At 39.7% G+C, this 26,724-nt stretch overlaps 1 protein-coding gene across 6 annotated transcripts in view; it reads right to left on the bottom strand.

Moving 5' to 3' along the window:
- Nucleotides 1–406: 406 nt before the first annotated feature.
- The window catches only part of LOC134212885 (trafficking kinesin-binding protein milt), a 341,223-nt gene continuing 314,905 nt past the window's right edge, over nt 407–26,724 (bottom strand). For 4 of the 6 annotated variants that reach the window (XM_062691159.1, XM_062691157.1, XM_062691156.1 and 1 more), the window contains 4 exons: nt 14,819–15,097; nt 5,860–6,060; nt 4,330–5,778; nt 407–4,232 (listed from right to left, as the gene is read on the bottom strand). In XM_062691159.1, the coding sequence (XP_062547143.1) occupies nt 3,286–4,232; nt 4,330–5,778; nt 5,860–6,060; nt 14,819–15,097 (2,876 nt within the window). In that variant the 3' untranslated portion in view covers nt 407–3,285. Of the gene's footprint in view, nt 4,233–4,329; nt 5,779–5,859; nt 6,061–14,818; nt 15,098–23,638; nt 23,786–23,929; nt 24,482–26,724 lie in introns of those variants that run through there. The other 2 variants (XM_062691158.1, XM_062691160.1) reach the window with 2 other exon arrangements.

Here is a 26,724-nt window from a genome sequence, read left to right as displayed (position 1 = left end):
AAACGCACGAAATTTCAACTTCCCAAATAGGTTTGCTTTGTCACGTTAATCGAACCTATGAAAAAATAATTACGTAATTCATAGACGATCCCCAAAGGGGGGTTGAAATTGTATATTCATGCTATTTCGACCATACACAGCTAAAACTAAGTGGAAAATCACTTTAAAAGTCCAATTTTATTTTTGACCGCTCGCTTGTATGGGGATCCCCCATAGTGAGAAGCCGTCACCCCTTGAAGACTTTCCACGAACTTATACGCTACGGATGACATTAGACGGAAGATGATCTGGGATATCACTTTGCAGGAAATTAGCAACGTTGATAACTTGACAAACGGAACTGTTATTGATAGCCAACTTCAATGATTTCGAATACGTTTCAGTCACATCAGAACACGCACCAATATTCAATAATAAATTTTATTGTTTATCTTCATAATTCTTCCCAACGGAAAATATATTCCCGCCATTCATCGTTTAACATCCTAATAATACAGTTATCAACCAACATCTTTTACCATTCGTTTTGTTCTTTATAATCGCCTTGAATGTTTCTGCAACATTCTTTTTAATTGATCTAACCGATTCGAAGTTTTCTTCAGTTTATTCAATCGTCACAGATATTTTCATGGTTTTCCTTTTCCAGAAAAAAAATGATTCAACAATGTTTGCAACTTTACTTTACTCGGTGCTGTTACTATTGTTTTGTGCACATAGCCTTAGGTCTCTGACGGCACCGATTCTTTCATCTTAACCATCATAAGTATCGGTAGGAAATACCATAACGTAACGTGTTTTCTCTACTTTTAATGATGCCTGAAAGCAAACTTTTTCCGTTCTATTTGTATGGGCCTGGGGGTAGCTGTTTAGTAGCGTTTTGTTAATGCTGATTTAAAGAAATTTATGCTTTTTAGTATCTCTATTGTAGTATTAGTGTTTGTAAGAAGTATGAAAAATTATACGAAACTGAAAACGAACAAATACAGTAATGTTTATACTACGTTTGTTTAGTATCTAAACTATAGTACTGTCCTGTTTGATGTATAGTAAAGTGTATTTATTCATTCGTGTTGTTTTCCCTGGAGTAGCTAATACGAAGTTCACAGTTCTTTATGCTTTTAAACAAGTAACATTATTGCGGTTTTGCGCACTAAGGGAGGAAAATTCGTTTCAATTACTATTTTGCTCAACCGATTTTGAGCATTTTGCTCTGGGTTAGCCATCGGTGTGAATAGCAAAAATTGTAGGCTTCTTTTTAGTTTCGTATAAAAATAAATACTTACTGCGCAAGCGTTACGCTACATTTTTTTGTTTCATTGTTGTATTTTCTGTCATTATGTATTATGTTAAATTTAACTATTTAAATAATTATCTACAGCTGCGTGTTTTTTTCTTATTTTTTTTGTCTAGATTTATGTTGTTTATTTTTGTAGACTTCACTTCTTTTTTTTAATTCTTAATAGCTTTTCTATGTACAATTCAACTTTGTTGTTGCTTTAATAAGCACACGTTTTGTTCCAATGACAAACAACCTCTAGGGGTTCAAGACACTCACTCCTCTTGTACGTTTCGATTCCAATCTTCGTGTTTAATGCTGGGAGGACCAAATACTACCACGAACTCGGTATTTTTATCCTAATATTTCCAAGAGCACCTTTTATTGTATATTTGGCGATTACGGACATTTTTGTAACATGTGAAAACGATACAACGATTCAAAGTTTGGGCATATTCTAGAAAATGAATGACCATAGCAATAAATTGAATCGTAAACTGATTGTTACACTCAATCATTTACTTGAATACTTTTTAAATAAGAGTCGTTGTCCTATGATGTCTAACGCAACAAATCATTATGATCATTTCTATACCATAGATATCAAGAATGACGAGATGTTTCCTCTTGATAGTAATGCACCGAAGAGTTTGAAAACAACTTTTAAATTATTAAATAATAAGTATCTTAAAGCTATTTTCTCGCGAAAGAAAGTCAAGATAAATTATGTAATAAGGAACAAGAAGGAAGTTATCCTTAGATAAATGATTCAGATAGGCAATGAAGATGCACAACCAAGATAGAAGAAACTGATGCAACAATTCAAGTACAGAAAGAGGAAAGTTTCTAAAAATGCCACTCTGACCGTTGACACGACCCTTTCACAGAAAGGCCCGGAACGGGTGGCAATTTGTTCATCCACTTCGTACTTTGGCTTTTGGAGTAACGCACTTATACGTACATCCACCGAAAGTATTGATAAACTGTCATAAAATGGGGTTTTAAATTTTAGAAATAATAGTAAGTAATTTGTTTTTGTGCATTCCTAGAAACAATCAAGCTTTAAACTGTGCATAAAAAATAGGGTATAACGAATGGATTTGTTTTCTAAAAACGTTAAGAAAAATAGAATTTTTCAAGATGCATAGGTCACAAGTCTGATGATGGAAAAAAGAAGAAGAATTGAAACGATGAAAACCGATAAGTTGTTTTATTAATGAAAAATGTTATTATGTTTTTATTTTAGGATAATGACAGAGACGGGAAATTGTTTCATTGCTTAAATTTATCTGCTTGTTAAGTGGGAACGAAATTTGCAGGAACAAAAATGTTATCAAACGCTCAATTTCGGAAATGCTGATCCTAACTATAAAATAAAAGCAACTGGCTAAAACTTTAAACTAGTTGGCAGTTTACTCGCATTGCGGATTGGTCAAAAATGCAACTAAAATGTTTGAAAAGAAGTCAGGCAGAGCTATAGTACAATATATAGATAGGAAGAGCCAAGAAAACAGAGTCAGAACTTGTGTTCATGAATGGGATTGCCGAGGAAGATCAAAACTAAACTATTACAATCTAATCTAAAAGTAATCGATCTTTATGTGCCACTGGAATGTGTCTGTAGTGTTCATGTGTGTCTGCTTTGTCGTTACTAATCGTCATTGAATACGAAAATTATAAAATTCAACTTTGAATTTGTTCCTCTTACAACCTACAATTGCTTTCTACTTTCTGTTTCATAAGTACTTTCTGATGATACTGTTTTCGGGGAAAGTTGCATTCCGAAAAAGAGCGGTTTCATACATTTTAAGCTTACGCAAATTTATTACAAATTTTAAAGAATTGTTTCATTGACAGTCAGATAAATGTGCTGCAACTTTTACGTTCACAAGAAAAATGTAAAGAATGGATGTAAATATGCTCTAATCGCCGTAAAAGCGGTGAATAAATTTAAAATAAACTCTTCACCATAAAGGAAAATTTTCACCACGCGTATGTGTGCCCTCTTCTTACAGGAGTCCTCCCTTGCGTCCAAACAGTAGTGAACTAATCGTACCATACACACTCTGCCCTAGCGAGCGACTTTGCTCCGGAACGGGTGCCACTGGAGCGGCAGCCGTTTCGGTTTTGCTATTGCTCTTCGACTTATTGCTACCACCTACCGTACCGAGGTCGGGTCGCACACCGGCGGATCTGCTCGAACCACTGACCGTGCCGAGGTCAGGCCGCTGGGATCCGTTAGCACCGTTCAGAAGGGTTCGTCGGCTTTTTTGTCGCTGCATCTGCTTGAGACGGGCGGCAGTCGCCGGGGAAGGCGCCACTTCCGTTGACTTGTGATCCGTTGTCGTACCCTTTTTGACCGTCACCGGCTTTGCGGCAGCACCGCTTATCGACGAAGTTCCACTATCACTGTCGGCATAGGCGCCCGACGCCACCGAAGATGATCCCGAGGCGTCACTTGATCCTGAAGACAAATTCTTCAGACTGTCGTGCGACAGGCCCTTGCTAAGTACGGCCTTGATCGTTTCCTTGTCGATTAGCAATCCGTCCTGTCCTTGTGAGTGCTGGTGGTGATGAGGTTGCTTCATACGGCTTTCTTGTAGGTGCTTCAAACTGGTCAACTGTGCCATTGGACTTGAAGTACGACCTCGAACCGTCGATGTGTACAGTGCCGACGATCCATGAAGGGCCAGAGGGCTAATTCCGTGACCAGCGTGTGGCATAAAGTTATCTACACCCATACTTTCGACTTTCTCCATAATCTTGATCGAGCGAAGAGCCTTTTTCTCCAGTCGGGACAGGGCTAGCTTATTTCGGGATGTTAGCCGCGACGGGCGTTCCATTTCGCTGGACGATGACGCCACAGCAAACTTCTTACGCAGGATATCGGCACCAGACGCGAGCAATCCGGACAACAGCGGTGCATCAGGGGACGTTGAACGCTTTGGAGAGCCCTCTGTGAATTAACAAAATATTAATTAGATCTAGCGATTTATGTTCAAGTAGATTTACATATTTGGTGTGAACGAAACGACACAAATTGTTGAACTTACCGGGACTGTTGCAGGGCGTAACCGTCGGCGAATAATTTGGTCCAGCAGGTGTGTTCAGTGCACTGGGTGTCACCGCCTTAATACCGCGCTCGTTCAGCATCGATGCCAGCCCAAGATTCACCGAGAACGTCGAACAGGAGTTTCTTCGCGACAGGCCGGAGCGGGGTGTGGATGGGGCAGAAGGTTGTCTCGATGGGCACTCGGAGGCCATCTGCGAGGACATTTGCGATGGTGGAAGGCTAAACGTGACCGCAGTGGTGCCATCATCCGGATGCATCACGGTGCTGTTGGTGAAGGTGTATGTACAGCCGAATGATTGGAAGCGCTTGCCGGGGTGATCTTCGGCGTCTTCTTCTACATCCGATAGGGAGTAGGTTTGAAGGCCGAGGTCTTCTAGTCCGCGTCCACCGCGGATCGTGACTCCGGGGCGTTCTTCCAGCAGTCCGCTGAGGGTTGGTGTAGCCAGACGAGACCAATGATGTAACGTTTGCGACCCTTCAATTGGTTTTACGATCTGTAGCTTCTCTGGAAGACGCCATTGGTTCGACGACATACCGGACAGGCCCGACGATCCAGTTGACATGATACTGTCCGGTGTTCGACAACCCAAAGGAATTCCGCTTGGCTGATCATCGTAGCTGTAGGTTCCTGCTGGTGCATGCTGAAGCATTGCTCTGCGGGCCAGTACTTCGGCTGGCGTCAGTCGTTTCAGAGCTGCCTCTAGGTCTTTGGCACCAGGTGCGCCGGGAATACCGGCTTGTGCTGGTCCTGGGTACCCATCTTCCGATTCAGAGACCAAACTTTCGCGTGACAATGATCGACCTCCGAGAGAAGAACTTTCGTACATTGTGCTATATATAGACGAACCACTCTTGTAAGAATGTGTAGTTGTGGTACCGGGGAAAACGTAAGGTGCCATTCGGGGCTGCGATGAGGAACTCATAGTCATTGATCCCAACTGGGAGAAGCCATCGCTGAAACCGGTCGTATTTGCTCGAGTAGCGGAACGTACAGTTTCAAAGACCTTTTTGTACGATGGCAGATGCTGTGGTCCTCCCCGCTCCGAAGCGATACCCGAATCCAGACTATGCTCCGAATACAGCGAGGTTTCCATCAATTCCGACTGAAGCGAATCTGGCGCCGGAACACTCAAACCCGGGATCAGCGAGCTCCTCGCCATCGGCTGGGAGCGTTTTCTTTGGCGTCGCAGCTGCTCCTGCGTGTCATGCAGCAGATTAAGGACCTCCTGATACCGTGCCTTGAACTCCGTCAGCTCGCCAGCCAGCAGGTTCTGGTTCTCTTTGGTAATACTGAGCAACGAAGACGCTTCTTCGTTCTCCGTAGTAAGTTGATGTAGCCGAATCTCGGCCTCCGCCAGGCGACCCGTAAGGCTGATAATTTGCTCATGTTGGAGTCGGTTCTCTTCCTTCAGTCTTTCTAGCTCCAAATCTGTGGAATTCATAGATTCATTAGTTATTTACCTTCATTTTCAGTTGTTTATACTTTTGTTGGCTTGAACTGGATACTTACTCAGTCCATCAAATTCGCTGTTAGCCGTGCTGAGTTGGTTCGCGATGTCGGCCATCAGTTTTCGCTCCTGCTCTTCACATTCGTCTGTTTCCTGCACCAGCTGGGCCGCTTCCGATCGCAGCGATTTGTTTTCGTCTTCCAATGATTTGACCTTCCGCTGTAGCAGTTCAAGGTTCACCGATTTGGACACAGTGGGTGTGACTGGAATGAGACGCATTTTCGTCGCTATCAGTTAAAATGAATTCGGTTTGTGCACCCGTCTTCTTCGTTGCCAACCATTAGATGGTCGGGCACATACGGTACTGATGGACAAGTTTCAACCTACATAATAGCATGGTCAGCACATCTTCGCTCTCAGAGACAGAGAGCACGCTGATAAGCTAATCAGTAGGCAGTGAAAGGTGAGCTACGAAATTCAAACCGTTCGTTATCAATAAAGTTTCGCCTCTAGCCTGAAACAAGATCAAGGGTGACAACTGGGCAACTGACCGATGCAATTTATTACGTTTAGGTGAGATAAAATTAACTCTGAAACAATAAGATAAGAACTGGATGAAAGCAGTTTGCCCATGTGGGCACGAGCCAAGAATGATTCCAATGCGGTTGGGAATTATCATGTCTCTCATATTGATCGTTATGGTTGTTTCTTTGTTACGCCATAATGTTTGGTAGAAACGCAGGATGACAGGAAGATATAAGATGTCATGTCTGTACATATAATATAGCAGCAATGCCATGGAAAAAAAAATGGGATCCATGTATTGAATATTGATCATTGAGCAGGGCTGACAATAGTAATTCTCGTCATATGAAGAAAGCGAAAAAAATAGTCTTCGTCATTACATTGGATAACACAAGACCTATTCTGTTTCTTCGCGCCGCATTGCTACCACGAAGATAGTCGCACAGCCAAAAGTTATGACGAATTTTCCGGTAAAAAAATTGATTGTACGTCATTATAGATGGACTGGTTAAAAACATAATGGCATCTCAAATAAACAAATAGTAGGAACTTTGGTAACATAAATGTATCGATAACATTTATAACGCCTTCATACGTTACTTCAAATTCACAAAGGATTAATAAAAACCATCGCATGGCAGCTGCCGCTTGACGAATAATGGTATGAAGTCTTCGATGTCGGCATGAAGAAATGCCACAGTAGCGACGAGTTCTTCTTCTTCTTCTTCTTCTTCTTACTGGCATTACATCCCCACACTGGGACAGAGCCGCCTCGCAGCTTAGTGTTCATTAAGCACTTCCACAGTTATTAACTGCGAGGTTTCTAAGCCAGGTTACCATTTTTGCATTCGTATATCATGAGGCTAACACGATGATACTTTTATGCCCAGAGAAGTCGAGACAATTTCCAATCCGAAAATTGCCTAGACCGGCACCGGGAATCGAACCCAGCCACCCTTAGCATGGTCTTGCTTTGTAGCCGCGCGTCTTACCACACGGCTAAGGAGGGCCCCTAGCGACGAGTTGTAGTGTCTTAATTGCTACTCGACGCATCGTCGACGTTAGCTTTCGTCGTGCGCATCATAGACGATGCGTCGAGTAGCAATGAAGACACTACACGTAAAAAAATAACCTTATATGTTATGGCAAAAAACCATTCGAGAATACTTATACTCTTCATTATGCCACCTAATGAATGATCCCATATCAAAAAGCTAATAACATTCATAAGTTAATGAAAAGTATAAGTTGCCGAATGTATGTGACCAATGCGATGTATAAGTTTTTTCTCATACATGTCATTAAGCGCCTGCTTTGGCAAAAAAGTATTAGAAATAATTATAATAAACAACATTAAATTTTTTTACGTGTACAACTCGTCGCCACTGTGGCATTTCGTGCTGAAACGATGAGCGTGTCCCGCGCAAAGCACACAAGCCCAAGTCCTGGTAATAGGTGGGGCCCTACCTCCGGGCTTTCCGACGAGACAGGAGGTTTGCGCAGTCCCAATAAGCCTAGGCTGACCAGATCATTTTGGTGAGAAAACGGGACAAACACACTTGTAAACGGGACATGTCAAAAAACCTTGTGACGAAATTCAAGAGCTGTGGAAATTTCAAAATTAATGAGCTTAATTTTCATTCGCCGTGTAAGAAATTAGGGAAAATTTTGAGAGTGAAGTATTCACCACCATAACCTTCTATTGCATTAAATTAGGGGCGTGAAAAAACACAAAGCAACAAAAAATTACGCATTTCACAAAATATTTTTAAAAAATTGTGGAAGTTTGAATTTTTTTTAAATCTGCTCTTACACATGGATTTTATTACTGACCAATATCCAAAAATTTTGCAATTCTGAACAATTGAAAATGACAAAAAATAGTCAAAGTATCAAAACCCCAAAATTATTTTCATTTCAATCAAGAATCATTTTAAAAAAATGCCAAAAGATAAATGCGAAAAGAGCAATAGGGTGGAATTATTGATTTCCCGTGCTATAACACTTATTCATAAACACACAGAAGGTTATAAGTGAGAGAAAATCTCCGGATAAGAATATCAAGAATCTCAACAAATAAAGAACATTAATAAAATGAAATTAAAATTATTTCCATGAACATGCTTGGTGCATGTGAATAAATGTCACAGTTATTTTTGATCGAAATTGAATTAAATGACGCTAAGAGTAGCCTCACGCCTCGGGAATCTTGTCCATTGATTTCGTTCCTATGTGCTCCCAAAAAGGTGGGACTTATGCAATTTTGTCGTGGAAAGTAAAACAAATCTTCGCTAATTTATTGGCTGATTTACAGCTCGGACTCTCGGAGGTTTCCGTCGGATTGTATTTTAAATCGGACCGAAATTTCTACAACGGAATCCCATAAATCCCGCTCATACATATGCAAGTGAAATTGGCAGACAACCTACTGATCTGTAAACTAGTCGTAAAGTACATGAAAACCGAAATCCCTCGGTTTGAAACTGCCTTAAACTCGATCTTGTTCAGCTGATGTATAAATATTTTTTCAATATCGTTGTTTTTTACAGTGGATGATTTTGAAATATTCAGAATTATTCAGAAGACTTTGAATGACTCTCAATGTTTCGAAAAGAATCAATCAGGCCTTCGAAAAATTCATTGAAATGAAACTGTATAAAAAATCTCCCGTTGTTATTAACTGTTAAAACCTTAAGAAAAATCGATCCATGCTAAATACACAACGGCATAAATAGCATTCTCTTAAAAGCAACACTAATAACTTAGCATCTAACACTGTTTTGATGGGTTTCGTTCACTTTCTTTGTATCTGGTTTTAGATTCCTGCCTAAAATATTGAATTTGTTTAAATAATATTTTGGAAATCTTTGGAAGAATAAATGAAAAACCGGGACAAATTGAGGATTTTTTAGATTACGACGGGACAGCACAATAAGGTAAAAAAAACGGGACTATCCCGTTAAATACGGTACGTATGGTCAGCCTACTAATAAGCCGCATGTAAAACTACAAATTATGAACGAAATAAGACCCAGGCGACGAATAAACGATCACGATTGGAAGCTTGGAACATGGAACTGCAATGATGAATTACTTTCCCGCAACTTCGACGTTGTGGCGCTGCAGGAAATTTTCTGGACAGGACATAAAGTGTGGAAAAGCGGGCATCGAGCGGCTACCTTCTACCCAAGCTGTGGCACCACCAACGAGCTTGGAATCGGCTTCATAGTGCTGGACAAGATGCGTCAACGCGTGATTGGGACCGGACAGTCTGCATACTATATCGAATGACAACGGCCAACGATGTATAAACTTTGCAGTCTCCCACGGAATTGTAGTCCGAACCATTTTTTCCCCGCAAGAATATCCACAAGACCACATGGAAATCACCTAACGAAGAAACGGAAAACCAAATTGACCACGTTCTAATCGACGGTAACTTACGTAACTCACGCTCCTCTAATGTGAACGTATACACGTTTGGAAGTGTTGGCTTGACAAATGGATTGCGAATTGCGAGTGATATGACTATGCGTTCAATTTGATAGTCTCGAGCTCATTCAAGCCGACGGAGGTCCTTCGTAGCTAAGTTGGTTAAAGCACCAGTCTAGCTTACTGAGGGTCGTGGGTTCGAGTCCCATCGAAGGGAAAGTGGTTACCTTCAATACATTTTTCAAATCATTATCTTCCACATAAAGTACATATTCACATATGAGTCTTCAGAACATTGTAAATAAATGTCCAAATCGGGTGGTTTAATCCCCAGAATATAGGCAATTAACTTTGATTGAACCGACGGTAACTTGTTCTCCGACAACACGAACGTTCGCATCTACCGCAGTGCGAATATTGAATCCGACCACTACCTCGTTGCAGTATGCCTGCGCTCAAAACTCTCGACGATGTACAACACGCGTTGATGTCGTTCGCCGCGGCTACAAGACGGTAGACTAGCCCAAGACAACGCATAGCAGCTGGAGGTGACAATAGGCGCAGTTTCTTTTGAAGATGGCTGGAGTGATATTCGATCCGCCATTAGAAGCACCACAACCGCTGCACTAGGCACGGTGTCAACGGATCAGAAAAAACGACTGGTATGACGGCAAATGAAAGCATTTAGTGGAATAGAAGAATGCAGCAAGGGCGAGTGTGCTGCAACACCGCACTAGAGCGAACGAGCCACGACACAAACGGGCGCAGAACATACAAAACTCGACATTTCGGAGGAAAAATCGCCAGCAAAAAGATCGAAACCGTGAAGAGATGGAGCAACTGTACCGCGCCAATAACGCACGAAGATTCTATGAGAAGTTAAACCGTTCACGTAAGGGCCACATGCTACAGTCCGATATGTGTAAGTACATAAACGGGAACCTCCTTGTGAACGAGCGTGCGGTGATCCAAAGGTGGCGGCAGCACTACGAAGAGCACCTGAATGACGATGTGACAGACAACGGTGGCGGTATAGTAATGGATCTTGGAGTACGCGTGCAGGACATACGTCTTCCGGCTCCGGACGTCCTGGAAATCCAGGTGAAGATCGGCTGGCTGAAAAACAACAAAGCCCCTGGCGTTTACCGACTACCAGGAGAGCTGTTTATACACAGTGGTGAGTCACTGGCTAGAGCACTGCACTGGGTAACTACCAAGGTTTGGGAGGATGAGGTTCTGCCGCAGGAGTGGATGGAAGGTGTCGTGTGTCCCATCTACAAAAAAGGCGATAAGCTGGATTGTAGCAACTACCGCGCAATCACAATGCTGAACTAACCAATTGCAAGAAAACTCGTGGGGTAGTACCAGGCGGGGTTTATGGGCGAACGCTGTACCATGCATCAGATGTTCGCCGTACGTCAGGTCTTGCAGAAATAGCAAATACAACGTGCCCATTAGGGTGGTTCAAAAAATCGATTTTGCTCCACAGTGCTCATCTGATTCTTTACCATGTTCTGAGTGTCGTCTGAAAATTTGAGCTTATTTGGATTAAAACTGATTTAGCACAAGCCGTTTCAAGTTTGCATGCAAATTAGTATGGGGAAATTTATTTTTTCATTATACTGTTAATGACATTTCCCCATTAAGCGCAGGTTAAAAGAAAACCTACATAGCTAAAAGGGATACTCAACAGCTTTCACCCAACGAAAACCGCATGTTGATTAATCGTCCAAATAATTAGTAATCGATTTTAAGACAGGTTGCGAATCTTTAGTCATGATCGTTAATCTTCTTTGAGGGCATCACTGAAATGTGCATAGTAGCCTGAATTTGTGTGCGGAATCTTCCGCGCCACGAGCAGCAATGTTGCCTGTTGATGAGTTATGCAATTAGCTCCAGAAAACCACGGTATAGATTAAATTTGATTACTAATTATTGGAACGATTAATTGAGATGCGGTTGTCACTCAGTGAAAACTGTTGAGTATCCCTTTTAGCTATGTAGGTTTTCTTTTAACATGCGCTTGATGGGGAAGCGTCATTAACAGTAAAAAGAAAAAATAAATTTCCCCATACTAATTTGCATGCAAACTTGAAACGGCTTGTGCTAAATCAGTTTTAATCCAAATGAGCTCAAATTTTCAGAAGACACTCAGAACATGGTAAAGAATCAGATGAGCACTGTGGAGCAAAATCGATTTTTTGAACCACCCTAGCCCATACACATAATCTATTCATCGACTTCAAAGCCGTATATGATACAATCGATCGGGACCAGCTATGGCAACTAATGCACGAACACGGATATCCGGATAACCTGATACGGTTGATCAAGTTGACGATGGGTCGGGTGATGTGCGTAGTTCGAGTTTCAGGGACATTCTCGAGTCCCTTTGAAACGCGCATAGGGTTACGGCAAGGTGATGGTCTTTTGTGTCTGCTATTCAACATCGCTTTGGAAGGGTAATACGAAGAGCAGGGATTAACACGAGTGGTACCATTTTCAATAAGTCCGTCCAGCTATTTGGCTTCGCTGACGACATATATATTATGGCACGTAACTTTGAGAAGATGGAAGAAACATACATCAGTCTGAAGAGAAAAGACTAGTCATCAACACATGTCGAAGACGAAATACTTGATAGGAAGAGGCTCTAGAGAGCAGAGTGGACAATGTTAACCATCCACCACGAATTTGAATCGGGTGAATTCGAATTCGAGGTGGTTAAATAATTCGTGTACTTTGGCTCACTGGTAACTTCCATTGTCCAGTACTCCAGTGAGCCAAAGTACTCTATACAATAGCTAAAATGAGGTACCGCAGTGTCGCTGGGTAGGTTCAGTGGCGTTCCAGGAACCTAGTTCACCAGGGGAAGGGGCCACTTTTTAAAATGATTCGAAATCCATCTTGCGTCGTCTCAATTTTCATGACTTTGCGAAACGAGCTCAATAGGGTCTAATTTGAGGTACCTTAGTGGTGCTGATCAAGTTACGTGACATCCCTGGAACCCGATTCCACCAGGAAAGTGCTCCCTTTTTTATGTGATCTGAAACCCATTTTTCGATGACTCAAATTTCTCGAAACGAGCTCAATGGAGTGTATTTCAAGGTACTGGAGTGGTGCTAGTCAGGATCCACTTAGGTACCTCAAATTAGACTCTATTGAGCTCGTTTCGCGAGATCATGAAGTTTGAGACGTCGCAAGACAGGTTTCGGATCAAATCTAGGATCCAGGTTTTAAAACTACAGACTTAACCGGTTCGTTTGGTAGGTGAATCGTCAAAATCGGTTGGGAATCAAAGGAGTTATGATTTTTTGAAGTAATTTTTTAGTTTAAAAAAAATTGTCTTCCTTTTACTTCCACTAATTCATTAGTGGAAGTAAAAAGGAAGACACATTTTTTTAAACTGTGTAACATTGTCCGCTAATAGCCTATTCAGATTGGGCTATTTATGACTTTGTTAAGTGAGAGGGTATCCAATTATTACGAGGTGTTCAGACTGCAGCAAGATAATATATCTTGACGTTTCCATGCTTCCTCATTTGCACGCTAATACAGGGTTGAATTCAAGGAGAGTTTTAAAATTTAATTTGCGAAATCAAGCATTTGTGTGGCGACAATCCAATTTTTTTTTTCTGAACAAAGTTTCTACGAAAAAAAATATAAAAAAAAATATGAAAAGGGATTTTCGAAGAATATTTGAAGCTCTCATTAAGGATAATGAGCGAAGCTACATTCATTAGTTGGGTGTGCCGTTCTTCGGGGAATCAAAAATATTTTGATTCTGTACTATGATCGAACGGAGATTTGATAGAAAAATTTAGATACTTTTGGGAATTCTCACAAATAAATAAAAAAAGGACGATTGGACCAATTTTCAAGAAATATTATCGAACTAAAATGTATTTCCACCAGTATCTCCATGTATGAAGGGCAACTCAGCAATTTTTTTTTTCAAAAATGGAAACTGAACCATTGCGTTCTACTCGACAATCAATGATACAGCTTCTAACAAAATCGAATCGTGTCAATGTGATATAATTTAAACTGGATGTTGGATGAATATGTATAAATTATATGTATAAACCCATTCAAATCGTACAGTTGTCCCACGTGAAAAATGTTGAAATCCAAAGTATATTAAGCCATTCAAGGAGCAGAATTGAAACAATTTATGTTTATTCATCAAATATATTCGTTTTACAACCATTCCTACGTTTTAAATTGTCTTCCGCATTGGCCCTTGAACTTTGAAAATTTATTCGATTTGTTCTATTAAATCTAGGTTTAAGTTAAATACTTCATGTTAATTCTAGAGAGCATCTGTATTTAAACAATTCATGTTGAATAAGTGGAGAATAAATAATTATCATCATTATTTTTCATCATATAAAATGCTTTCCACAAAACCATCACAATCCGAGTTATTCTTCAGCGCTCAGAAGATTTCCATCTAACATGCATTCGACCCTGGTGCGACAGAAAGAGCATGACTGTCAACTACGAAACGAAATGAAAACAGAGAGAATTTTCTCTCTGGTAAAGAGAGCGTGACGCTTGTCAGTTTTGTTTTGTTGAATTTCTCCCTGCATTCCAGTTAGAACGGAAGCTCTCTCGTAATAATTGTTCGTAATAAATTCTTTTTAGAGGGTATCTTTTGACAGCGCAAAATGTATGGAATATTACGTAAATAATGACATCATAAAGCGTATTTACCCTGAAACGCCAATTATTATGTCATTAATGGCGTAATCTGAATAGGCTATAAGACGCTCGCAAATAATTATAAATTTTTTAGTGCCTAAACAGTATCAAGGGAGGATAAGGGTTAATTGCGGGCCGGGGCATACTTATGTGCATATATGTATCGAGGTTTTCAAAACATGGTAATAAATGTTCATATCGGGTGGTCAATAACCGGATAATAGGAAATTAACTTTGATTGAACTGATAATCATTTAAAATAATAATAAAAATACATTAACTTTTCTGCTACTACAACCTGTACAGGATCCCTAAACAACATTATATTCTGTAATTATATCTGCGAAATCCGGCACTCACCATTTTCACTGCTGTCGTCCGCATCGTTGGTCAGTATCCCGATCAGCTCGTTCTTCTGGTGCAGCTCGTGGGCGAGCTGCGCTAGGTTTTCGTTCGTGTTCTTCAGCTCCTGCTCCAGCTCGGCTACCCGGCTCTCGAGGTGCGTGTTCTGGGTGAGCAGTTCCTTCCCGATCTGCACCGTCAGTTCCAGGTCCTTCTCCTTCTCCTCTAGCAGGCGCGTTACGGCATCGATGTCATCGTACGCGCGGGTCATTTGGCTCACGCGATTACCGCATAGGACTGCAAGAGAGAGGGTGGAAAGTGGAGAACGAGGTAAGGCTGGGGCTCGGAAAAGTTGCGTGATTGATGATTTTATTTTTAGATTATAGGCAGAATCAGGACAAGAATGCATCACAATTCAATAACGTCCACCACCGCAGCGGACCGAGAGGTGCTTCCAACGTTATATAAGGAAAGAGAGGAAACAAATAAACACAAAACACAAAACGGTAATAAGCGAAAAAAAAATAACCGTAATAAAAAAATCGATAATTTGTTTAGTTGTTGTGTTCCAGAATTGATGCCTGCAGCGCATTATACGTGGAACGTGCTTCTCGTAATTTTAACTACCTATACATAAATAGATTTGAACAGCGATTATCGAATGTTTTGAACTTGAACCTGAAGTTGTGGACAAGTGGTAGCCTTGAATGCAAATAAGCGAAAGAAAAAAGCACAAATTGTGAATTTTCGTACTGAAGCTATTAAGCTAGGCAGTTTACTACATTTAATTTGAATTATACTGCGCAGAAACAAAAGATGTGTTCAAAATCGAGGCAAGATTTTTTCCATATGTTTTATTCCTAAATTTGCCTCCATTGGAGGTAGTTTACTATTCGTCAATCGTAAAGAAATTTGAAAACCGGTTACAGTTTTGTTTGTAAAAGAAAAATCTGAACAAACCAGAACTTGGAAGATACATATTGAAAAGCTAGAATGCAACTCCAAACTTCAAAAACAATTCATTAATAGTCGCATCACAGACAAATAGAGGTAATTTGAATTTTGTCTTTCTTTTACAGTAAGAGGTAATAAAAAGTTATTGTAGTAACACTTCAAAAACAAAATTTCTGAAAATGAGATGGTTTTATGAATTTGTTTCATTCCTTCAGCTATTTTATTTGTTATAACTTCCGACAGGTTAATAGTTAATTTTATTGGTTGGAAATCATTTGTGAAAATCGTGAACAACCATAATTATGTTTCACATAACGCACATTTTCAAACACTGCACAGCGCAACGTCTGTTTTTGATAGAAGGCCTGGTTACCCGTGTTGTTATTTACCATCGATTCAGTTCGATGAACTGAGGTGATGTATGTTTGTATGTATGTATAGGGGAACTGCTCCTTGAATTCATACCATGTACCCAAATCAATACCATCCGAAAACAAAGAATCGGAGCGCCAATTGTTTTATTTAACATTTTTGTGATTTTTTTTCAGCAGTGAGCACGCCATATAACAAATTGAGCCTAAATTGCCTGTTTTGCGAATGTTATCGATATAAGAGCATGTTATTAATAATGGAACAGATACCCTAAATGTTTTTTTTTACAATGCGTCTTTTTACTCAATTGGTTTGGTAGTATTCAACCCACCACATTTTGTGAGCTAGAGTTTGGGACTCTCTATAACTGAAAAATCCACATACAAACAACTTGACCTTTGCCACCTAGAACTGAGCCCAAATTTCCCCCGGAACTATCTCATGGTGTTTCTTCAAAGGGTAAGTAAGCCATTAGTTTTTATGTGAATTTTAGCAATTGAGGTCAGTCCTTCACAATTCTTCAGGTTTTACGGCGCTTTCTAAATTGACATGCCGTTGTCACCTACTTTAACGGTTTAATTCATTTTTGAGTTCATTGGTTTCTATATTTTTGCCAAAATAACTCCACAACTCCTTGAGGCTTTGAGATATCGTAAATCATTTCTTTATTGAGCTGTTCAGCTCCCGGCTTGATTATAAACTACTTTTGATAACGATCCGCTTCAGTGGACGATTTCTGCGTAGCCCACACGACTATAACATCTTTTTGCGGAAGAAAAGTGAAATGTCTTAACCTGTCATAAGACGAATTTAGTACATTTCTTTAGGATCTCTGCGGTTTTCGTAGTACTTTCTCAACTTAAGTTAGTAATCGGTCAGATTCAAAGTGGAGGGTTCAATGGCGTCCCAACTACTCGAAACCGGCCCTTTGACGCGTTACAATCTAGTCGGCGTAGTCCCAGGCGATGGATTGGGAAATTCTCCGGTGGCGGAATCTTCTTCAAAACCGATATCCTGTGTACTTGATTCATTCAGCTGCCAGCTTTATCGCGGCCTACTCATGTAGTTCCCGACGGTGGGTCTATCTTACTTCGGTAGGAAGTTCTTCCATAACAATCAGGGAATTCCGAGTTGCAAATCTTTGCGAGTACCAAGTTGGTACTACCAACTAAAGCAACCATAGCTTGACAGGAACTGCGTTAGGCAAGAGATCACATCTTCATGAGGTCTATCGATCTGACTCAAGACACTATGTATGAGACGATAAGTCCACCTGTTTTTTGTTGAGCTATCTCACTCTCGTTACCAGTCTTAGCGTGAGTTAACTCCCAGTTCCCAGTTCCCACGGGAACTAAAAGACGCAACACCAACGTCAACATCGATGTACAGTGAGATCAAGTATTACTGAGCCATTACGAAAGGACCGTGAAAATGTTATCGCCTAGCTAGTTAACTCGTGCTCTACAGCTTCTGTCCGTTGCAGTTCGTACTGAGTGCGGTGACCCAGACCGGGCCACTTATACCTAAAGATTGATACTACCACGTTTGCCAACAGCCTTTGCGTCAGTCTCATTACGCCGTCAGTATATTCCACAACAATGGCGCATGGATGGATTAATGTGGGATTTCATTAATTCTGGAGACGTTACACGTACCTTCCTATGTCTCGTATAGCTGACTCGGTTCCAAAAGTAGATTTCCAGGATTTTTACAATCCTTCTGAATAAATGCTCGACGCCGTATAACGAATTCTAGATTTATTTCCACCCAGCTAGCGCTACTGAGGCGTTAGGATTCGTCATCGGCCTTCTTTCGAGGAACCTGAATTCCTCGTTAGACATGCCTCCCATCTCCTCTATCGAGTAGCTATCGGGAAAGAAGTACAGTGTGTGTGTTATTCGTCGCGAGCAGATGAGTTAAGTTTATACATCAGGCTTCCTACAGGACTTTTATTACTATTGGAGGTTTCTGAGCCTTTTGAAAAAAGGCTTTCGAGTCTCCTGAAAGTTGGCTTCCGCGCCTCTTGAAAAGAGGTTTCCGAACCTTTGGAAAGGCGTGTTTCTAGCGACTTGAAAGTAGGCTTCTGAGCATCTCCAAAGGACGCTTCTGAGCCTCTTGATAGTTGGTTTCAAGACCTCTTGAACGAATAACTCCGAGTCTCTTGAAAGGGGGCTTTCGATCACCGTGAAATGAGTTTCCGAACCTCTCGAAAGAGGGCTTCCACGCCTCTTGATAAGATGCTTCTGAGCCTCTTACGCCTCTCAAGTGGCGGCTAAGCATTTTGAGAGGATGCTTCTGAGCCTTTTGAAAGTACACTTACAAGCTTCTTGAAAGAAGAAATCCTAGCTTCTTGAAAGGAGTCCTACGAGCCACTTGGAAGTAGCTTCCGAACATCTTAAAAAATGGCTTATGGGCCTCTCTTGAAAGAAGCTTTTCGAGCTCTCTAAAAGAAGGCTTTCGAGCCTCTTTAAAGGAGGATCCCAAGCATCTTGAAAGGAGGTTCTCAAGCCTCTTAAAAGGAGGCCTTGAAGCTGCTTGGAGTTGGAAGGAAGCTTCTGATAAGCGTAAAAGGTTGCTTATAATCCTCTTGCAACGAAGCACCCGAGCTTCTCAAATAAAAAAGCGTGAGTGCCTTTAAAACGGAGGCTTCAGAAGATTCTAGATTCTGGTTCAGAAGCATATTCTTAACATATTATTCAACATTTTGTTTCGATTAGTGCAATCTACCACTGATTTTTTTTTAATTTTTGCATTCGACTTTTTGTCTTTTGATTCCTTGTTCCGCAGCCCTTCATACACTTTGTTGGTTGTGCAGAGCAGAATTCAATTGGCTTTTATTTACTAATATGCCATGCATATTATGTACCTTTTCAAGAAATTTTGATTGGAATTGTAATATCAGCCATACATTTTTTCCGAGGTACCCCTGGGGCCTGGGGTCAGCGAAGCTACCACCAGGGGTACATGTATAGCTCTAGCTATTGGTGCTGACGACCAAGGAATCATTTCGTGGTGCGGGAGAATTACCCTTATGACTCCTCTAGCTTAATCGAACATTGTTTAGGGGATGCAAGTGTCCCTCTGCTTTGGTCATCACTATACTCTGTAGGGAACACTCCATGGGATTGAGTTGGCAATCTGACACATACTGTCGAAACAGGTATTTGGCTCATGCTAATGGTCTTGTTTAGACCTAGCTTCGGCGCTTGGAACTTCATGTTTCGTTCCTCTCTGACTTCTGCTGAGCAAGCAGCAAAGCTCTTTTATCATTCATCTTTTGAAATGCCCACTCTGGCTAATCAAAGGAGCACGTGCCATTGCGGTTCCTAAACCAAAACCAAACCATTCAAAATATATCTCTATCTCTCACTTTTTCTTATCCTCGCTTTATATCTATCTCTCCTTTTCTAGTCCTCGTCTTTATCTATCTATTTTTCTCATCGTCCCTATATATCTAGATCCCTTTTTCCAATTCTTCCCTTATCTCTATCACTCTTTTGTTTCTTATCCTCCCTATTTATCCATCTACTCTACACAAGGTTCTGTTTTTACACGATTTTTTTTCTCTCTTGTATTTTTGATCATGTGACTTCAATTTACCACCAAAATTTTCGCAACATGTTTCAAAAAATCCTGAATAAATCAAAGGAAAATCACATGTTAATCAATATGCGGTAAACATTTAGGATGAGTGGAAAATTGAGAAAATGTAGATCGTGTTAAAACAGAATCCAATGTACCTCTCTCTTTTTTCTTATTCGCCTTATCTCCACCTCTATCTTTTCTCATCCTTCCCATATTTCTATCTCTCTCTCTGTTCTGCATCCTATTTATTTTTCCAACTTTTGTTTTCCCATTCTCCCTATATCTTCATTCATCTATTTTTATCATCCTCCATATATCTCTTTCTATTTTCTGTCTGTCCATCATTCTTCAAAGAAAATATATTCGAAATAATTGGTTTTGCCTTCTCGTAATTATTTACCCAACAAACTATTTTTTGATAAGCAAAACGAACAAAATAGGAAAATTTTTATTTGAAAAAACAATTCTGATAATTTTCATTTCAATTTGATTTTCTGTATCAATCGCAGAAAATAAGGTTACGAGACGCCACTTTAAATGCACGCGCTTGTCCAGTATTAGACCAAATCCTTGGGTTTTCACCTTTGCACGCGTATGCCCAGAATAAGAAAAAAAAATAAGGAACTTGTCAAGGATGTTATCGATCATTTAGTAATCTGCGTTCGATCATTTAGTAGTTTGTAAATAACTCATTCCAGAGGTTTAATTTCAAAATGTATTCTATGGTGGACTTTTAGTGCGAAGGATTATCTACAAATCTCCTTAACGGGCCGATGTTCGAATTCCACTATTAAAGGAGTTACGGTGCTAGTTGCTATACTTATACTAAATGATAACAAAATATGCAATTATTTAGTCTAAGTTACTGCCACAACCGCCATAGCTCCGTAATTAGTGAAATTAAAACAATGAACTGTTGGGCAGAGTTGTAGATAAACCTTTGCACTAGAAGTCACCATACAACACATTTTGAAATTCAGATTCTGGAATGAGTTATTGACAAACTACTAAATGATCGAAGGCAGATTACTAAATGATCGATAACATTCTTGGAACTTGTTATGATATGTAATAAATTAAAGATGAATTCATTAAGTACATGTACGGTCATACCGTGTAGGACAAATCATAGCTGCAGATAGATTAGACTCTATTCGAATATTCGGTTTAATTACGCCCAGAAATAGTCATTTTGGAATTCATAGCCTAAGGCCGGTTTAAATAGGTCCATGAACATGTTTCGTCTGTAACAATTGAACAAGTTGACCAAGAAAAAAATAAATAAGCGAATAGTTCTGCTTTAAAAACATGATTTACTCAACTGGTTCTCATAAGCATGCAATTATTAAGTGTTAATTTATAACTTTGAGGCTTAATTTTGACATCAAGTTTAAAATTGAGATTCACTTAGTTGCATTTGAGCACTTCTCAGTCTGCTCATAACCAATCCCTCCTTTAGAAGAGGTCTTTGAAAAACGTCCATTGATCATTCATATTTTGCTGGAATGAATCTCAGCTCGACAACTAGGTATTTATGTAATAGTCTAATTAGACATGCGGCTGCCCTTCTTCGCCGAACTCGTTACTTGTTTTGGTCTCAACCAACCTAACCCCACAAGAAATTGGCAACCAATCGCATCGCCTATTCGTCTGCCGGAGCCAAGTGGCATTTGCTGGCACAAGCCCTCCTCTCTCAGGGTAGTCACGAAAAGTTCTTGTTCCCGGGTCGTGCCCGTCTCATTAAATGAGATTTTCGACACTCGGGTCCAGTGTAATAGTGGTTCGATGAAGTGTCGGATGAATGGTTGTAGTTAAATATTTACACAGTTTTCCATCTCATCATCACCGCAAGGGCTGGCTACCGGGGCAAGAATCGTGCTGAAAATTTTTCATTCTTATGCAATCAGGCGCCGCAGCAAAGCAGCAAAATTTTGCTAAGTGGCCCCACAATTACCTGGGAGCCTCTCTCAACAATGACGAGCCTCCAATACTGTTAGTTTTTTTTTACCTCAACGATCCGTTTATTCGCCAAATTAATTGATTGTTTGTGAATGTTTTTCAGAGAGCACTCGAAGATGAAAAACAATTTATGCTTTGAGGAGCTATGAAGTAAAACGGATATAAGATTTTTTTCCTTTTATGTTTTTCATTTTCAATGCTATTTTCGCTAAAAATTAATAAAATAACAATATCGAAAATAAATTTTAAAAAGACAGAAATAAGACAATTTTTTTATAAGTACTTCTGCAAAATGAAACTGTTTTTATTGGAATGGCTCAATGGGTCTAATGGGAATGTAAAAACTCATTGCCGTTTTGAGCACGCCGCCGCGAACGATTACTGGGAGTGAAGTGATCCAAAATCACTTCGCTTTCGATGGGAGGTGCAAAATTTTCATAGTGCAACACGAGAAACATAAGAATCGTGAAAACTGGCAAAGCTCCTCGGTGTTGAATATTTGGAGCATTTTAGAGCGGGTGATCGATATTGAAAACTACATCACCGATGGGAAAAAGTTACATAAACGCTTCAGTTAAACACAGTGATTAACTCTTGTGAAAATGGGATCATGCATGTGTTCGGTTATTAAAATTAATTCGAAAGTAATTTCTTGTTTAAAAGCTCTGCCGGTCGTCGGAAGAAGAGTTATACCCGGAGGAGGCGTCTTCAGCTTACGTCAGGCATCACGAACCGTTAAGATGGGTCATCACCATTATTCAAACAAACCTTACACATGTCTGAGCACATGTCATGAGGAGAGAGGAGTTAACGAGAAAAGTGCAGCCCAACCGTATGTTAAGAATGTGCTGAACCGGTAACCCCGACGTAGTGTTATTATGATGGGACCGGGAGGAATGTTTTTATGAACCAGGAACTGGAATGTTCTACTCCGGGAAATGTGAAATGACATCTCCGTTTGAGGTCGGAAACTTCCATGCCTCGTAGCATACGGTACAACTTCCAAGTATAACGGAGTAGTGTATGACTAAATTGCCTTGCGTTTGCATGTCGGAGTGGTGAACTTGAACTCATCAAGCATGGTAATCCAATCATTAAAGCTGAACGTGTTTTGATGTTGGATCTTCTCTAGCTCAGCGTTAAAATGCGCGGCGGCATTGCAAATCATGCTGAAGGAGGCTGGGTATCATAAAAAGAAGAATAGTCGGTCATACATTGACTAATGAGAGATCAAAAAATGTATTTTAATTATTTTATTGAGTAATCGAGTTATGTGATACATAACAAGATAGACTAACGTTCTGTCAATGATTTTTCTCAATATATTTATAAACGCTATAATATTAGTTGTACTTGCGAACAACCGATTAGGGTTCATTTAGATTATTAGAGAGTAAATTGTAACAAAAATCACAAAAAATAAGAAACAAAGAAATTATCGATTATTTTGTTCGCGAATCATGATACGGTGGATTCCGTTTTAACTCAAATTACAAACATGACTCATATTTCGAACCGAACACTTGCGTTCAAATGACCATTTTGGGTTTATTCATGTAATTTTCCGTAATCCGTTTGTAATCTTGATCATTAGTGCGGCAAACTGATTTCTAGTTGTAGGGCACCAAAACGCCAGTGTTCGGAATATGAATCATGTTCGTGATTTGAGTCAAAACGGTACATACTCATAAGCTGTAGGAAAAGATTCAACTTTCAACATTTATATGGATAAGTTTTGGTAGATAGATCAGGGGTTAATAGCTTCTTCAAGCACTGTTATAGAATAAAAACAGATATTCGAACAACGAAAGCACATTAAAACAAACATTGGTTCAACGATGTAATCCAAATGATTAATTGAACCCTAAAAAAAATCGTCACACCTTTGTCCCAAAGCAAATATTTAGAAAACCACTCTCGCGATCTATCGCACATATCCCAAATCGTTACCAAAACATCATTTCACACCTGTATTTCGTGCAGTTACAGTTCCACCACCAACAACACCATCTCCGGAACCACCTACTGCCGTCGCACCCGCCGTACTGACGTTGCCGGCGTCACTCCCATCACCTTCGCTAGTGACACCGACGGTGGCAGCAGTAGTAGTGGCCCCATCTCGTTTTCGGTCCCGTTTGCATTTTATTTTGCACTTTGACGCGAACCGTTTGACCGATGACGGACCTTTACCGTCGCCATTACCACCCTGAACAACCAAAACGGCACCACCACACTGATCGGTACTGCTACTTATCGTACTGCTCGTGGTTGCCGCAGCCGTTGTCGTCGATATCCCGGCAAGGTCCCGGGAACGGGACCGGGACCGAAGCCAAGATGCGCTACTCGCCGAACTGGATCCGGTGAAGTGGAACCTCCTACGGGTTCTGCTGTGGGTTGGGGTGGATGATTCTGGCGATTCGGGCCCGACCAGCGTCGTCGCGTCGGGGAATTGTCCAACCGGTTCCGACTGACAGCTAACGCTGTCTTCAGTTTCGGTTTCGGTTTCACTGGCACTGGGCAGCTCATGCTGTTCTGATCCATTGCCGGAATTTGGGGGCCGTCGCTTGCGGAACGCATTGACGGCACGCGTTAACATGTTTTGTTTTGTTCGCGAGTAAACTGTTGGTTCTATTCAGATCACACGTTTGAGAAGCTTCATGGTTGATTCATCGATTGGTTCACTGATTGTTTGCGAATTTTAAATTGAAAAACCATCTGCTACTGACAAAAAAATGTTCCGCAACAATTTCACTACTGATATGTGACCACTTCTGAATCAATTACTGATCGCCGTTTAAATCGTCGCTAATGCTGTGTAGGTCAAGAAATGTTTGTTAATTGAAGTTTTTTTTAAATATTAGACGGAACTAGAACAACTTTATTTGCGCTGAGCTGGCGGAGGGAAGCTGGTGCAAGACGAGAGCGAATAGATGTTATTTATAAAGGTATCCTTGAGTAATTTGTTTTTGTAGTTAATGTTATTGAACCAATGTGACGGCGAAACGAATTTGCTTTTATTTTTTCATCCAATGTAGAAGTAAGTATGACTGTGAAAAAGTTGCCGATGAACAATGAGTTACAAAACTATAAAACCCTTGGCCAGTGTTCCCACAAAATGGTCCATTTTGGATGGATGGCAGTTGAATGCAAAATAAATAACAAATGCAAATAGTGTTAATAGTTCGACGTACAATCTACAGTAAACGTGTTTTTGGATGTCCACCAACCAATGAAAGGGTAGGGAAAATATTTATTTGAGAAACATCACGAAACACCCCAATTCCTTTCTCCAATATTTACTACTCATACTCATTTCAATCAAATTAGTTGATTTTTCATATATGGTTTAAATCTTTATACATGAAACATGCTAAGTTTTAACAAGGTTTGAACAGTGAGCAGATAATGTATGGCTTCGAAGCAAATGGTTCTTCTCAGAGCTAATGAATTGATATAACACGAAACTTTTCAAAATTCGTGGTGGATGAAATGGTATTTAACCCTCTAATGCCCAAGACCGCCTTTAGACGGGGTATGTTGATTTTTTTTTGTAATTTTCCATTGTTCAGATATCGAAATGTTTTTGATGTTGATCAATCATATAAACATCAATGCATGTTTAAATGTGGTTATAAGACAATTTTTTCAAAATTCTACAAATTGATTAAAAAATATTGAAAATTTAGTAATATTTTGTTCCTCCGTGTTTTCGCTCGTATACCTTTGAAGAGTGAAATATTTGTAGTTTATTATTTTTCTACAACTAACCTTATTCAATAGAAGGTCATAGCGATGAATGTTGCACTCTAAAATATTTATCCAAAATAAAAAATTAACTATAAATTTAAAAATTGCTATTAGTCAGCATTGAATAGAAATATTCAAACTCAAAAAAGATTAATAGATTTAAGAAATCATTTGATTGGATAAAAAACTTGAAATACAAAATTCTGAAAAATCAAAGTGTGAAATTGATAAAATCGCGAATTAAAAATTTATAATGCTCAAACCGTGTTTAGGTCAATTTTAGAAAGCAAAATAGTGATTTTGGGAAAACAAAAATTTGGGTTGTAGAGGGTTAATCAAATACAAAATTCTAAAGACAAAGATTTCAAAATCTATGTCGGGAGACAAAACACTGAAACGAAAAGCTTTTAAAAAATTCACAGAAATTACTTTTTTACTTTACTGCAGAAATTCATTATTCGTGCATCTCAACAAACATTGGAGACTATTGAAGTGCTTATACAGCCAAACATCTCCTTCTTCAACTGGAAAACTAGCTTATTCGGCTTTAATTGTTTGTTGGGATGAATACCATGAATAGCAAAAGTTTTTGTGAGAATTTATGCACAAATTCATTTGGGACTTTTGTTTCGAGAGTTCTAGAAAAATTCTTAAAAATCAGCGGAAAACCCTTCCGAGAATACAAGTGGGAATTCCTCCATGAATTCCAGTTGAAATCCCTTGGAGAAACCTGTAGATTTTTTTTGGGGAATTCCTTTGGATAATCTTCTGAGAATTATTACGTAAATTCAATGTGAAATTTCTGCGACAATTGCTCCATAAATTCTTGTTGAAGTTCTTTCAATTTTTTGTGTTCGTAATTTTCTGAAGCGAAATCCTGCGAAATTCTTTTCCAAGCTGTGAGAATTTATTCATTAAATTGCTCATAGAATCCTTGTGAAACTTTCTTCGTAATTTTCACCACGAAACCTTCGGAGTCATAAACATATACATATAGCAAATTTTTTTCATGGAATTCCCTAAAAAGCAATTTCTAATGATATGGAAATGCTAATATCATCTTCCAAACTTAGACGTACATGTTCATGATAGAATTAGTGTCCCTTTTTCTTATTAACAAAACTGAAAACCTACGCAGACGTGTGAAAAAAAAATTGATTTCGAAAAAAATTCTAGTTCCACAATTTTTTTTAGTACCAAAAAGGCAATTAAAAAAAAATCGGGTTGACACCAGATCTCTACGTTTCATGCATTTTTAAGGCATTTGGCATCTAAAAAAAATTGTGATTTCTAAATTTTTTTGAAGT

The sequence above is a fragment of the Armigeres subalbatus genome, chromosome 2 (assembly GCF_024139115.2).
Source record: "Armigeres subalbatus isolate Guangzhou_Male chromosome 2, GZ_Asu_2, whole genome shotgun sequence".
Classification (NCBI taxonomy): Eukaryota; Metazoa; Arthropoda; class Insecta; order Diptera; family Culicidae; genus Armigeres; species Armigeres subalbatus.
Note: the sequence above shows the minus strand (reverse complement) of the source record. Positions and strands in the feature narration are given on the sequence as shown.